At 38.6% G+C, this 15,853-nt stretch overlaps 1 protein-coding gene across 1 annotated transcript in view; it reads right to left on the reverse strand.

Annotated features, from left to right (window-relative positions):
• grid2 (glutamate receptor, ionotropic, delta 2) overlaps nt 1-15,853 on the reverse strand; it is a 588,027-nt gene that overhangs the window by 235,721 nt on the left and 336,453 nt on the right. The window contains exon 4 of the mRNA XM_036578447.1: nt 169-374. Within this exon, the coding sequence (XP_036434340.1) occupies nt 169-374 (206 nt within the window). The remainder of the gene's footprint in view (nt 1-168; nt 375-15,853) is intronic.

The raw sequence follows: 15,853 nt of genomic DNA on the forward strand, positions 1-15,853 counted from the left end.
TCTACAAATTATTTAAAATATATAATGGTTAACAGTACTAGCATCATATTAGAATCATATCATACACAAACATGCAACAGAATTGCTTTAACATTAATGAAAACAGTGATTCCAAGCTTTTGAACTGCAGTGTATGTATGAGAATGAGTATATGTTTGTGCGTTGCACCTCTGTAATGAAGGCCTTGGCGCTGGCGGGGCTCATGAAGAGAACAGCTCTGCGCAGTGTGTCTCTGTAGCGGTGTAACTCCTCCACCCTCATGGTGCGGAACATTCCGGTGATCATCATGTTAATGTTAGACTCCACCTTTTGCAGGGACACGTCCATGCCTTGCTGGGATGTCTTGTCCAGAAAGTCCTGGATGCCCCGGATGTCTGCACAAACAGAGACAACATCACCTCAGTTATATTCATCCCCAGTATGAAGCTTTCAGCATCTGCTTTATGGAAACACGTTAGAATGTGAATATGTATTCTGTACAAATACAAAATACATATTCACTGTATTCATAAATACTACATTTATGAAACTGACAAAAAATAGCATGAAAGTAATATCTCATTTTAAAATGCAGAAGTGCACATGCCTTTGTACAAATCTAGGATAAAAATCAATAAAAAGTGTTAATCATTAAAATTGATTTTAACCATCAACTCCTGGCAGTGGCGTAAATGGGCCCTGGTGCAAAAACAAAGTAACGGACCCTCATTATTACCCTAAATAAAAACTAATGACAATGTAACTGACCGACCCATACCCCACCCACAAATAGCACCTGCTGGTTTACACAAGGTTTACAGAATGTTGACAAAAACTCCATTCAACCCAACGAGAAATTGTACATATAAGTACCTATATTAAGTGTCATTAATATTTATTGTGTATATGTGAGAAATATCACACTCTTAGGATAGACTTATTGTTTTCTTGTTGTGTTATCAAGCTAACATAAGCATGATGGGAAATTCATTGTCATTTCCAGTCTGCCTAGTTTCAAATCAGCTACAACATAACCCAGCTTGGTAGAGTAGCATTTTAAACTGGAACTCAATGTTGCAATTTTAAACTTCAACCTAAAATCATTAGGTTGAAAGGGATTCTTGCCAACATTCTGTGAAGCTTGTCCAACTTACTACAGAAGTGGGTGGCGCATGGATAGGTCTATCTGCTTGTTGAAGGAACGGCTTAGTGAAAAATCTTATTAACACCATTTTCCACTTACCCCAGTAGTCGATCAGCCAACTCATGTTTGGTGTACAAATTTTGCTTCTTTTGTTTAGAACAGGAGATATAAGGCTAACATTGCTAGAAGTCAAGTCACCTACTAGAAGTCCAAAGTCACCCAAATCTTTTCTATAAATACATCCCCAAAACATCTTTCAACAGAAAGATGTTACTTCTCAGAAATAACTTTATTCTTGAATTTTTTAACTGAAGATATATGTTTATAGATAGAAACAACAGAAATCACATATGTAATCTATTGTTAACATGAAGGGGAGTCATATTCTGTGAGGGAGTCCCAATTTTGCACAACGCTTGTTGTCTAAAGTTACTGCCCACTGCATTCAGCTACACAGTGAAGTTTTGGTAATTTTTATAGCTCACAGTAAGTCATACTGTGTCCTAAACCACATTGACAAGTCTGAATGAAGAGCTGGATGCTGTTTGAGCAGGTTGAGAGAAGTTTTGGGGATGTGCTTATGGAAAAGATTTGGGTGACTATTAACTTTTAGTGTTTGTTAGCAATGTTAGCCTTGTAGCTCCAGTGGTAAACTGAAGAAGTAAAATTTGGACACCAAACATGTCTTGACTGATCAACTACATCTGAGGTAAGAGGAAAATTATGTAAATTAGACTTGTCGCCAAACCATTCATTTAACTCAGTTGTCATGTTTCAAGTTATCATAGCTACCCAGGAGTCTTGGGTGTAAAATTGCGAAGTAGTGATATAATGATGTTAGGGGGCCCAGTTGCCACGGGCCCCTCCTCGTTCTGCTGGCTCCAGTGCGATTTTCCCATCTGCACTGCTGCTAGTTACACCACTGTCTCCAGTCAGCAGGCACACTGACATCAATGCATTCTCAACCATTTCCCTTCCTACAGGAGCTTCAGCACGAAGACTGTAGTGTATAAGAGAATATTAGCATTTGTGCTAACGGCACTAAAGGAGCGAGAGAGAGAGAGAGAGAGAGAGAGAGAGAGAGAGAGAGAGAGAGAGAGAGAGCGTGGTACATTTGTCATTGCAGTGGCAGGGCTGGAGTGCTGTCTCAGAGCTGAGGTAAATAAAACATGAATCTCCTACAGTCAGAGCGGGGCTTGCTGCATGCTCATCCTTCTGTGCAGGCAGCTCTGTCCTACATCAAACCAATTCCAGCACGGAGAGGGGGGGCGAGCAAGCAGAGTGCAGGATCAAAGCGGACTGAAAGATGGGACCGGTGCGGAGGAGTTTGGGGGGCGAGGAAGGTGAGATGTGGGGAGCGAGTGTTTCAGACATGGAGAATGGTGAAAACCGTTCAAAGGCACCTCCTGAGCAGAGCCCTAAGTGACGGTTTTAGGCAGCACGTGGGTTGAAAAAGTGATAGATGAAAGAGTGTAGCACATAAATATAAACATGCATACAACAGAGAAAAGCATAGGCGTTGTATGTTGTATGTCTGATGACTTTATAGCCTAGGCCTGTTCCTGCCGAGTCAATCAAGCTTCAATGCAGAGGCATTTTCTTCTTCCTTAGTAACGTAATTTCTCAAAGCTGCAATATTTATTTTGATATTTAAAGAACATGATCCAACCAAAAGGTAAAAGCGTGTTAATATATAACTTTAATATAATTTTACTAGTTTTTGTGAATAGCTTTTCTGTAGTGCTTTCTGACTCAGGGCCATGAAACCGTGTACACAGGCCTGTGCTGGTAATGCAGTCATCCATACAGTGTTAGACAGACATGTAACACAACACTGTCCAAATAGCATTATCTGGCAGACACAGAGGAAAAAAGAGAAAAAAACACAAGCTGTTTGAGAAGCAGGAACAAAATTTTGGTACATGTGCCTTTCTCTCATGTAAGACATCAGTTGTTTTTCAACTGGTAAAGTTTTATTCAGTGTAATGTGAAGCTCTTGGCCTTACTCTCTGCTGCTGCCGAGTTCAGGGTTACGCTCCGGTCGACTTGGTTGTGTCTATATGTTGAAAAATAAATTAATGAAATTCTTTATTACTGTTGATAACGTGAGCAGCCATGTCGATGATGTCATACGCTGAGCTCGGAGTTGAGAACACCATCCCAACTTTTCTGAGTAGGAATTCCCAGTTGAGAAGGTGTTTTCTTACATGTTTTCCAGTCAGAGGTCAAAAAAATATTTACTGTGTATACATGAGAAAGGTCACACAATAAGAAAACACTGTTTTCTTGTTGTGTTATCAAGCTAACATTAGTATGATGGGAAATTCATTGTTAATTTCAGCCTGTTTAGTTTCAATCAACTACAACAACAAAATCCAGCTTGGCAGCGTAGCATTTTAATTTCTCAGAGCTGTGATTACATTTATTTTGATATCTAAAGAACATGATTTAACCAAAAAGTAAAAGTGAGCATCCCTGATATCTGTCAGAGAATTTGGCTGAGATGTTAATTGAAGAAGATGGAAAAATTTGGGAACGAACATACACAACGATTAACAAGCCAAGAAGCAAATACCAGAAGATTTCAACTCCACAAATACTCTTTACACATATCAAACCATCATGTCCTGGAGCACAAAAACGTCGTAAAGCAGTCAGAGAACATCTGTTGCCTCCAGTTAAGTAACAGGAAATCAGAGCACGTTACAAGATAGATGCTATGTCTACTCTGGGAATAAGCTTAGTTCTGCCTTTAAGTCAGCTTACAAAGTGTGTAGTATGACCTTACAAAGTTGGTGCAAGGTAATGCTAGCTAACTAACAACCCTGTGAAGCACACTAGCAGATCAGAAATGCTTAAAAACTAATTTTAATCAAAAGATGGTGGTGTTCAGTACATTTAAGGTAAGAGAATACAGTATGTACAGTACATGACTTTAATTATTAAAAAAATAATAATTTAATAATATAAAAAAGATTTAATACTATTCTGTTTCCAGCACAATAACAAGATATAGGGGCTCGTCTTATATACCTCATGGTTCTCTGTTGTAAGCTGACAGCTCATGATGGCTTAATTCAATGGTGAAGTGTAACATTTTGAGTCTTAGGCTACCAGCAATTACCTCTTACTTAACTGGAGGCTCAGAAGTTCTCTAACTGCTTTACAATGTTTTTGTGCTCCAGGACATGGTGGTTTTGATGTGTGTAAAGAGTATTTGAGGAGTTGGAATCTTCTGGTACTTGTTTCTCAGCATGTTATTTGCTGTGTAATCACTTAGGTTACCAGCAATATAGTCTTATTGAGTACCTGCATCTTATTATTCTTCATGGAAAGAATATTTGTTGCTTATATCATGTTTAAAGTGATATATTTACATATCTTCTTACTAGTTAGATATAAGATATTTAGGGTAATATGAAACTAGATATTATTGCTTATTTAAAGAAACAGTAAATAGTAAAAGTTGCTTATCTCATTGGCATTTACTAAATATAAGCAATTAAATTTGTAATATAATTTTACTAGTTTTTGGTGAATAGCTTTTCTGCAATGTAGATGCTTTCTGACTCAGAGCCATGAAACCATACACACAGTCCCATGCCGGTAATACAGTCATCCATACAGTGTTAGACAGACATGTAACAGAACACGGTCTAAATAACATTATCTGTCAGATACAGAGGAAGAAAGAGAAAAAACACAAGTGAGACGCAAGAACAAGATTTAGGTACGTGTACTTTTCTCTCATGTAACTAGGCTCAGAGGTGGGAAACCGGAGCTTGGAATTGTGTCCTTTTTGACCTCCGTGCATTCGAGCTACAAAGTGGGGAAAACATGAATGTCTCCATGAAAGTGAGTATTGGTAGCAACAAGCTAACCAGCTAGTCTTTCTAAGCACTTTTCATCTCCAAGTGCTTTGAAAGACTAGTTCTTCATCTCCAAGTGCTTTAGATTAGTTCTTTCACATTTGAAGTCCTGTCTGCCTGCTACAGTGGACCCACACCAGTTTGCCTACCGCTGCAACAGGTCAACAGACGCCATTTCCATGGCGCTCCACACTGTACTGACCCACCTGGACTGTCAAAACTCATATGTCAGAATGCTGTTCATTAACTTCAGTTCAGCACTTAACACAGTGATCCCCTCCAAGCTGATCTTAAAGCTTAGCCAGCTTGTTATCAGCACATCTCTCTGCAACTGGACCTCAGTCTGTGAAGTTAGACAAACTCTTCTCCTTCCCCATCACCCAGAACACCATAATGCCACAAGGCTGTGTGCTCAGCCATCTTCTGTACTCCCTGTTCACCCATGACTGTGTTCCTGTTTATGGCTCTAACTCCATAATCAAGTTTGAGGATGACACCACGGTGATAGGTCTAATCAGAGGTGACCATGAGACGACCTACAGGGATGAGGTGCAGCACCTGGCAGCATGTTGTAAGGACAACAACCTGGCGCTCAACACCCAGAAAACCAAGGAGATCATAGTGGACTTCAGGAGGGCTAGGAGCCAGACACACTCTCCCATCTACATCAGCGGAGCTGAGGTAGAGCACGTGTCTGACTTCAAGTATCCACATCTCTGATGATCTCACCTGGTCCCTAAACTCCTCCATCATGGTCAAAAAGGCGCAACAGTGTCTTTACTTCCTACGGAGCCTCAAGAAAGCTCACCTCTGTCCCAGGATACTGGTGAACTTCTATCGCTGTACCACTGAGAGCATACTCACAAACTGTATCTCAGTGTGGTTCAGCAACTGCTGACCACAATGCACTCCAGCGGGTGGTGAAAACTGCCCAACGCATCACAGGTTCCCAGTTACCATCCGTTGAGAACATTTTCCATAAGCGCTGCCTGGGCAGGGCGAAGAATATCATCAAGGACATTTCTCATCCTAACCATGGACTTTTTAACCTCCTCTCATCTGGCAGGCATTACAGAAGCCTCCACTTCTGCAGCAGCAGACTCAGGAAGAGCTGTGACCCTGCTGAACTCCACACCGTCAATTTAACTGTATCTCTGCACTCACTGCACTGTAATTGTACTTTATATCCTAGTATTACCGCACTGTTCATATTTGCACCAACAATTACTGTACAAGTTTACTCTGCATATTTTTACATATGCTCCTCCCACAGGACATACTACCTCATATGACATACTACCTCATTCACTCACTCTCCACTTACTCTGTATATATGTATATCATATTTATACTTGCATATCTATCTATCTATATCTATATATATCTATATATATATATATATATATATTTTACCACTATACCATCCTTCTGCACTTTATATGTAAATAATACTGTATTTTTCACTTCTGGGTAGATGCTAACTGCATTTCATTGGCTCTGTACCTGTACTCTGCACAATGACAATAGATGAATCTAGTCTAATCTAATCTAATCTAATGTTATTGATATCTCTGCTAGAAAAATCAGCATAGACCAGCATGGCTGGTTGGCAGCAAAACCAGCATATGTTGTGTTTTGGATGCTGGTATGCAAGTCTGCAGCAGGGGAAACTAATATGCTGGTCAACCAGCATGACCATGCAGGATGGCAAGATGAACCAGCACCAAACCAGAAACAGATCAGTATAGATCAGCTTAGACCAGCAAGGTATTCATGTTAGTCTATGCTGTTTTTTTTTCCCCACAGGAAGGAGTGACAACTTTAACGTTCTTAATGTAAAACAGTGCATTTTATGGTTTAAACAACTACAGTGTCTGTAAGTGGACAGAAAAATTGAATACTGAAAGTAGAGAAGTGGTTCTTAATTACTGTTGATGATGTGAGCAGCCATGTTGATTCGACGTCGTACGCTATACTCAAAGTGGAAAACACCATTCCAACTTTTCTGAGTAGGAATTCCCAGTTGAGGGGGTGTTTTCTTACATTTTTTACCAGTCAGAGGTGGGACACTCTGAGTTACAAGCTTCAGCTGAATGCTGCATTAGAGAGAAAACTAACATTACAGCTGGCATCATTAGTTCTCTACTTACATTAGCTAGCTAGATAAAGAGACTACAATTACAGGGATATTTTAGGCTAGTTTGGGCAAGCTTTAATAATCTATGCCAGAGAAAGAAGTTCACAATATGTTAAAAGTTGTCACCGTGAAGGCTCAGTAGTGGTTTCTCCAATTTAGCTAAATTGCTAGCTAGCTACCAAATGCTGTGCCAGTGTCCATATTTTAAGCCTTGCAATTTGTTAGATGTGCTGTCAGTTACTTAAAAGTGAAAATTACCATACAGAATTTGATATATGACTACATTATATTAGGTAAAAGCTTCTTTTACCTTGTCATGAAAAAAAAACATACAGTATAATGATGCTAACATGAGACAAGTCAAATAAAGACATGATTACTGAGTGGCTATGAGTGTATAGAGGTGACTAACGCCCCTATGTTGTTGGTAATCCTGCGGTCAATGTGTACATTTTATAGCGGGAATGTCTTATGATTCTCTAAAGGTATTGCTCTTGCTTCGAAGCATTTCAGAATGAGGGGGAAGTTGGACACTCAAACCGAATTTTGCTTGCAGCGTTAAGAAGGCCAGCCCTGCTGAAAAAAACAAATCCCAGAAACCATTACAAGCTTCTTTTAATTCTTGGTGGTGTCCAATAATCATAAATGGTATTTCGTGTTTTACTGATGGGATCTAAAGGTGTCCTACACAAAAGGTATCCTACACGTAACCATTATGTCAACTCTTATTAGGAAGCAAAACCATCAGGTTTTAATCCTAATGGTTCTAATAGTCATTTTTCCAGCAGGAGGGACAGGTAATGGCCAAGAAGAACAATATGAGGGAGACTCTATGACTCTCTAAAGACAGCTGCTATATGGGATTACAATGTTAAGGATAAAACAACTATTTAAGACATTTTAACAGTATTTATTTATAATCTAACAACATTTCAATGGAAGGAGTTTGTTAAGTGTAGCTTTTTAAATGGCGGTAATCCCCCCAGGATATACGCACATCAGTCAGCTAAATGTGAGCGAGTAAAAGCGAGATTCGGTTAAAAAATAATGTATGACAGAATGTGAGTCTTTCCCCTGTTGGGTTCATTAGCAGGGTCACTGCCCCCAAGTACTTCCACTGAGAGCCCATCGCTGGTTCATGGAGGCTGAAAAAGGGAAGATGAGGACAAGTTTGGGTTTCGCAGCTTGCTGGAGGAGGGGCCAAGTCACCGGCGCCTCCATCTGTGCGCTGGATCAAATTTAAAGCAAATCTGCGGCCGGGACTTTCTCAGTGGGCACCAAGCAGACGGCAGAATGCGCACACACACACACACGGACGGATCTGACCCAGTCTCTGCATATGGGTTGCATCTGGGCAGCTGCTGTCAGAAACTCACTCTGTAAGACAATGTTACTGCAGAAAGGGGGAAACCTTCTTATCTCTGTGAAGCTACATTCACAGTCATACACCACAGAGGATGCTGAGCATCAGAGTCATGAACAGGGCAGTTTCTAAACATCCAGGGACTCTAAGTGACATGCCACTTGGTTTCCACTTCCCATGCCTAGTACTGTAGTTGTATGGAAAAATATAAGGGAATTATTGATTCATTCAGTTTGATCAGGAAAAAGATTCATAAATGAGTTTAAATTCGCGTTGCCATGAGCACACTAGCCAATGTTCACTCTTACTCACAAGACAACACCTCACAGTTTATACAGGTGTGGGCGTTCCCAAGCCATCCCCTGAGGTAACGCCATTTCATAATCAATTTACATACTGCTATCCCACGGCTTTTGGCACGTCAGTGTACAGCTGTATGCAGAGTTTTGGGCACCTCTGGTCAAATTAGATGTTCTTTTGATTTCCTAAGTGAAAGTAAGTTCACATCCTCTACAGAGAACACACTTCTGCAAATTTAATGCACAATTCATGTTTATTTGCTGGATTGAACATATTAGAAAAAAACAGAACATAAAATGCAGCCTGTGCAAAAGCATTTTAAATTTCATGTTTTATGTTTTTTATCCAATACGTTAAACTCAGCAAAAAAACAGAAATTGTGCACTAAATTAGTAATATAGAAATGCCATATTTAAGTGTATTCCCTGTAGAGGATGTGTTAACTTATTTTCACTTAGAAAATCAACAAAACATGTAATTTGACCATGGGCGTTCACACTTTGCATACGACTGTATATCAAATATACAGCGAATGGTTTCTACTCCACTGCAATTGTAGCCTCTCACTCTCATACTGCTTATGTCTTATTTTGAGAGGAACTGGAGCTGTCCCCTTTACTGTTGCTTTTGTTAGTTTATTCATAGTTTTCCTACAACCCCTGCACAGTGTAGTCTGCAGAATATCGCATATTGGCTGCACTTATGATGCTTACAACTTAGTATACTTCAGTGATAAATTCACAGCATGGTAGTAGTTGGAAATAACTTGGTTTCATTAAGAGAGCCATCCTTGGAACTTGCCATTTGAAAGCTGTATTTGAACAAGAAGACAAGAGCCACAGTGTCATAGCAACAGCACATGAGCTGCTTGTCTTCAAGGTGGAACTATGGATGGTTTGAAGGCTCAAACTATGAAAGTTTGTTAACAGCAAGAAAATTAGTGACGATAATCATTTATCGCGTTAACACATTATTTGACACCACTAAATACAAGTGCACTAATAAACACAAATAAATTACAGCGTGCGTTTAAGGGACATGTCCATCATTCCTGTTTTCTTGATTTTGGAAGCAAAGCCATCAATTCATTCTGCCAGAACCATGATTGACACACAAAAAGAGAAGAAAAAACACACAGCCCAACTGTGGTCCCTAAGTGGCTGCTTATACTGCTTATAGCAAGAAATGGCCCTGATCATGCCCACCAAGTTAATAACAGCAGACACCAAGTGAACAAAACACACAAACTGGGTGGGTTTGGGGGAGGGGCTTCATCAGTTAGAAAACACACATGCAATTATAATCAACGTTAGCATCTCCATTATCATTAACGGCTGTGCTGTCACTAGCGCAAGTGCAGCGCTCCAGCTGTGACTCCGCGGAGCACCACGGCGGGTTTACTGAGCCTGCCTAGGCAAAGTTTTCACACATCACTTCAATAATTAAATGGGTGCTGGCTCGTTAGGCAAATGTTGGCTTAATTTGAATGCAGCGTGTGCAAACTCAATGTAATGATGAAATAACAAGACGTCATGTTTTGGCAACTTGGATTTTTTCCTTCTTCATTTTTCCGCTTTCTTTTTTTAGTGAGACAGAAGCAATACACTGGTGATCCCAGTGAGATAACACCTGTGTGCTAACAGGTGGCGTGGATTCCCATAATACTGTAAAATGAATATGTAACAAAATGTAAGAGACACTAGATAGAAAACTCTGCCTTTCTACTATACTGCCCTACAAAGGCAAAGAGCAGCATCTATGTCATCAATGAAACTGGGGGACAAAAAAGTTCTTCATAGTTCTATTACAGTCCTGCTAAATACATTGTAGACTATAGGTGTATATATGTATATATATACTGCACACATACTGTGGGGTCCAAAAGTCAGAGACAACTAGTGAAAATGCTTCTACTTTGCATTATTTTTTTAAGTTAATGGAGAGTTTTTCATTTCAAATAATACTATCAGCATAAATATCTGAGTGAAAAGTACAATCTTTGAAATTTTGACAAAAACTGAATTTCTTAATATATAAGATGTCATCTTTTGCTTTGACAGTGTGCACTCGAGCTGGCATGGGCTTCCAAGTTTGTATGATGATATGTAGACCAAATCCCCATAAGAGTTGTGTGAACATGTGCTTTAATGGGAGGAATAACACTACAAAATCTAATGGTCAGGGTCAAATTTGCAATTTCAGTTGAGATCAAGAATTCAAAAGTGACCAAGAAATCCTTACTAAACACAACTTTGTTTTAAATTTTTCCAAAATCCTGAGATGTTCTGCAATTATTTTCACATTATCAAGGTGATCTTAGACTTTTGGACGCTGCTGTATATCAGTCAGTATTGTTTATGTTTAGACACCTACGCAAATTAGATTTAAAAAGCTGTTTATCTGAGCAATGAGCATGTATTTGCTCAGAAAACACTAATGTTACAACAAATACAAACATATTAAAATAATAAAAGGTGATTTTATGTACGTTAATGTGTTCATTTAAACATTTCCAAACCTCTCTTTTTTTAAAAAAAGTGAAACAAATCACCAAAAACCAGCTCAGCTTCTGTAGTAGTCCTGTATTGCAGTTTATAGATAGTACTCCACGTGTCAAGCTCCAGTCCTCACAGGCCAAAACACTGCAAACTTCTGCACATTGCCTCATTAAACACACCTGATTCAGCTCATCAGCTAATTAGCAAATCCTTCATGAACTGAATTAAGAATGTCAGATGAGGGTAAATGCTAATCTCTGCAGCACTTCGGCCCAGAAGGTCCCCAGTTTGACATGCTTGTAGTATTCAATCGACGTCACACTTGGCACTGATGACAGTGGTGACAGTGGGGCACATAGAGACACTGTTTGTACATCGTTAGTTAATAGAGAGTCCTGACAGATAAAATACAGTCATGTTGTGATATCCTTAGATAGTGAGAATAAACAGGAAAAACCAATCAATCTGTCAAGGGTAGACAGTCAGGTGAAGGATGAATTCTGCAGTTTTTGCCCTTGATCATATTTGAGTGTTGAGAAATATTCAATAAAAACAACTAACGCTGACTGATAATTGACTTTCTTATTGTATTTATGTCACAATCTCTTGTTCTTTAGCTAGACAATGAATACAGTTGATGCCAGAATGTTAGCAGGGCTCATATTAGCTTAAGCTTATGTAATGCTAACACTTATTACGCCATCAAACACAGACATGCAGCTAATACTCACTTTTGCATTTACGACAACATTTGATGTTGTCACTGACTCTTCCACAAACTTAATAATTATGACTCTAGCAACTTGTATGCTTTTAGCTACTGTGATATGAAGGATAATACAGTATTTACAAGGTAATTATAGATGCTTGGATATGTTATTGCAGGCAATAACACATAATCGGGACTCAGACGTGATGTATTGACAGGGTCAATATCAACACCTCCAATCAAACCTTTTCTTGATATCTTGATTTGGAAGCCATTGATTTGGAAGCCATTGATTAGGCACCGCCTTTTCACACATTATGCTGACAGAATGTCAACAATATGGCCACGGGACATTTTTTCCAGGATTTTGCAAATATTATATATACAATCCAACACGTTTATGTAAACAACTTATGTAAACAACAAGCCAATAATTTAACATATTTTCATTTTATTTACTATTTCTAGTCTGAGTAGTGAAGCGTCAACATGGCTTGTTAAAAAGGAAAGTCGACAGCAAAAACAGCATCTAAAAAAGCAAATAAATGGAGAACTGAAGTGTTTTTTTCCCAGTTTCAGGTTCAAAACCGATGTGTCTAATCTGTTCAAAAGTGGAAACGTTAAACATCACTGCAAAACAAAACACTTTTAATTATCCTACCCACACAATCTAGTTCTGAGGACAAACAAAATAAACCCAAAGATCAACATGAAAAGTTCACCAGATTGCTCGTCCTTTCCTGACAGCACAAGAGTGTGAAATACTCATTAAGAAAAAGCTTTGTTATTGTCTTACATTTTTTAAACAATTGCCATGCAATTTTGAAATGTTCATTATATTACAGAAGTGAGTTTAAAATAAAACGGTTAATCAAAATCCATTTGATGTGCCTTATGTGCATTATTATCATTAATAGTTAAGCATTTAAAGGTAACTACTGTTGCCCTTAACTTTGGTAGTTTGTTTATCTGGACCTTTGGAATCAAGATATTTGATGTAAGCGGTCCTTTGCAACTTTTAGTGCAACATCCCTGCTATAGACAATACAGTGGCCGGCACTAGTAAATGCTTACCGTGGATTTCAGAAGTGGATGGTAAAAATTCAGAGTGCTAGGTAGGTAAAAATGTCATTTATCTGCCTCAGCGGCAGACGGAGAAAAGCATTCATTTCAGACCCTGGCTGTAAAACACTGATTTACTTGGCTTAGGTGTGTTGGAAGCAACCAGATTGTGACTTGCTGGAGGTCTCTGTGGACGGGATTGGAAAACTCTGCTGGAGTTGGGTGAGTTTTCGACACTAACCTCAACTCACCCTCCTCAGAAACTCACTGTGAAACCAACAGAACTGCATCTAATCAATACAGTAAGCCAAATCCGTATACCACTGCCAAATACTTTCAACAGGCGCTAGTAGAAGTTAAAAAAGTAAATAAATAAATAAATGAATAAAAACGCACAAGTAAACATGCTACTTTTGCTTCTCCAAGTCCGACGACACTGATTATGTTTAATGGGCCTCCGACACGACTCGCAGCCACTGCCACCACTCTAAATCAAATTCCGCAGCTCTGTGGAAAGCTTTGAGAGACACCCCGAGAGCAGCTCTGCGAGCTGTGAGCTGAATCCAAAGCGCCGGATCTGAGGGCCCCGTAGCCGTGTGCTGATTGAGTGAGCCTGAGCTGTGTGTGCCGCGCATCAATCCCTGCACTAACTGCAGCCTCTCTGCTGTGTCTAATGCTTTGACTTTGCCTGCCGACACCAGCCGGCAACAATGGGGCTGAAAAACAAACCTGCCTGCCACAGCACATCTCGCAGGGAAACCACAAGAGAGAGAACAAGTGCATGCAGTGTGTGTGTGTGTGTGTGTGTGAGCATGTGTGTGCGTGTGTGTGTGTGTGTGTGCGCACAAGAAAACCAGCAAATAAGTGTAAAATCTGAAAATGGCACAAAACAGTAAGACAGGAAAAAAAAAAAATTCTACTTTCTCAAAGAAATGTATTAGTACTTTTTGGACCACCACAGGGCAAACAGGGCAACTGGCTCTGATGAGAGGATAATAGGGTCATCCGCCTGTATCATCCCTAATTATATCCATGAAGGAAGGAATAAATTTGATTTACTCTATCTGTTTCATCAACTCATTTGTTAAGCATGGAATCGGCAAATTTAGACAGTGTGCACACTAATTCACCACAACCACATCCTGCAGTCAGCTACATATAATTCATACTCGATTATATCACACTCAGCTTTGCCGGTGAATGAAAAAGCAGCTGAGGTGGATACATTTGGAAATAATGTCTCTTTATATCAGGTGCGTCCAGGCTTTTTGTCTTGAGGGGGCCGAAGTGCAATATTTGTGATGGGCTGAGGGCCAAAAAGACAAAACAATACACAACGTAAAAGAAGGTAGATAGGCCTCGAGTTTTTAAAAATGTATTTCATAACAATACACTAAAATAATTAAAAAAATACTTTGTTGATGTTCTAAATGAAAATAAGTTAACATCCTCTAAAGGGAACACAATTTTAGTGCATAATTTCTATTTCTATAGTGCATAATTAATATTTATTAAAATATTGAGAAAAAAGAATAAAATATCCAATGTGCCATAACTTTTTTTACAGGCCACATTTTATATTTTTGTTAAATTCAGCACAGAAACTATGTTAAAAAATGTGCACAAGTGTGTTCTCTGTGGAGGATGTGTTAACTTTTTTTCACTTAGAAAATCACCAAAGGAAGTGTACACACAGGCTCCAGCAGTTTTAAACCTATTGTTTATCTGGTGCATCTGTAGCATACAGTTGATTACCACAAACAGTTACTCAGACATTTTTCTGTGTATTTACAACGGAACAGAAAAACAAGTGACTTTTAGTAGAAGTCATTGGGCAGTTGCTCAATGTCACCAGTAAATGTTTATGTAAAAAACATTTATGTGATTTCATTCATTAATTTTTCTATCAAAGGTATTTGTAAATTAGTTTAAAAATCTGCATTATTCTTTCTTTTACAGATGAGAATTTTCCAGACGGAATTAGTTCACTCCCAGCGTAGTGATGTGGGCTGCTTGATTGTGCATGAATACCAAAAAAAAAAAATTAAAGAAAGTGAAAGTGATTGGAACTGCCTTTTTTTACCGTGTTACTCTAGTATTTGAAAGCTGGATAAACGTTTAAAAGAAAAGCTTTTGCGCAACATTCTCTCGTCTGTCTCCTCCTAAGACCTTTACTGTTTGAATTGTAGTGGTCAGAGTCTATGTTCAGTCATGTATGTATTTCAAATGCTTATTCACAGGGCTCAGCAACTGCCCATTAGCTTCTATTATAAGTAATCTTGTAAATATGTATAGTTACGTGTGAGAAATTGGTGAAATATTGCATCAAGTAAAATAATATTTCCAAAAAAACAACTTAAACTTTGAAGTATGGAAATATTTGGTCAATTACTAAGCTACCACGTAATCTATTAATGTAGGAACTAGTTTTTTTAAGTGTTTTTTTTTTTGTCTAAACCAAAGTTGAAAAGCTCAAAAGCTAGAAGAGTGATCAATCACAAAGCAGGGCAGATTCTATCAGCAACAGAATATAAATAGTTATTCTCTACTCACAAATATATTTGAGTAAAAATAAAAATATTATCCTTTAAAAGTACTTAGGAAAATACAAATCCATCAACACTGTACTTGAGTACATGTAAATGAACAAATATAATTAGTTACCCATAGTAACAATCTCCACGGTTAATCGACGGTATAATAAGAAAGCAGTAGAGATTAAGTTGAAAAACACTGTATAAATTCCTTTAACAGATCCTTTGTCATTGTGTTGCATGTTGGTTTATATAAGG

The sequence above is a fragment of the Colossoma macropomum genome, unplaced genomic scaffold (genome assembly GCF_904425465.1).
Source record: "Colossoma macropomum unplaced genomic scaffold, Colossoma_macropomum, whole genome shotgun sequence".
Classification (NCBI taxonomy): domain Eukaryota; kingdom Metazoa; phylum Chordata; class Actinopteri; order Characiformes; family Serrasalmidae; genus Colossoma; species Colossoma macropomum.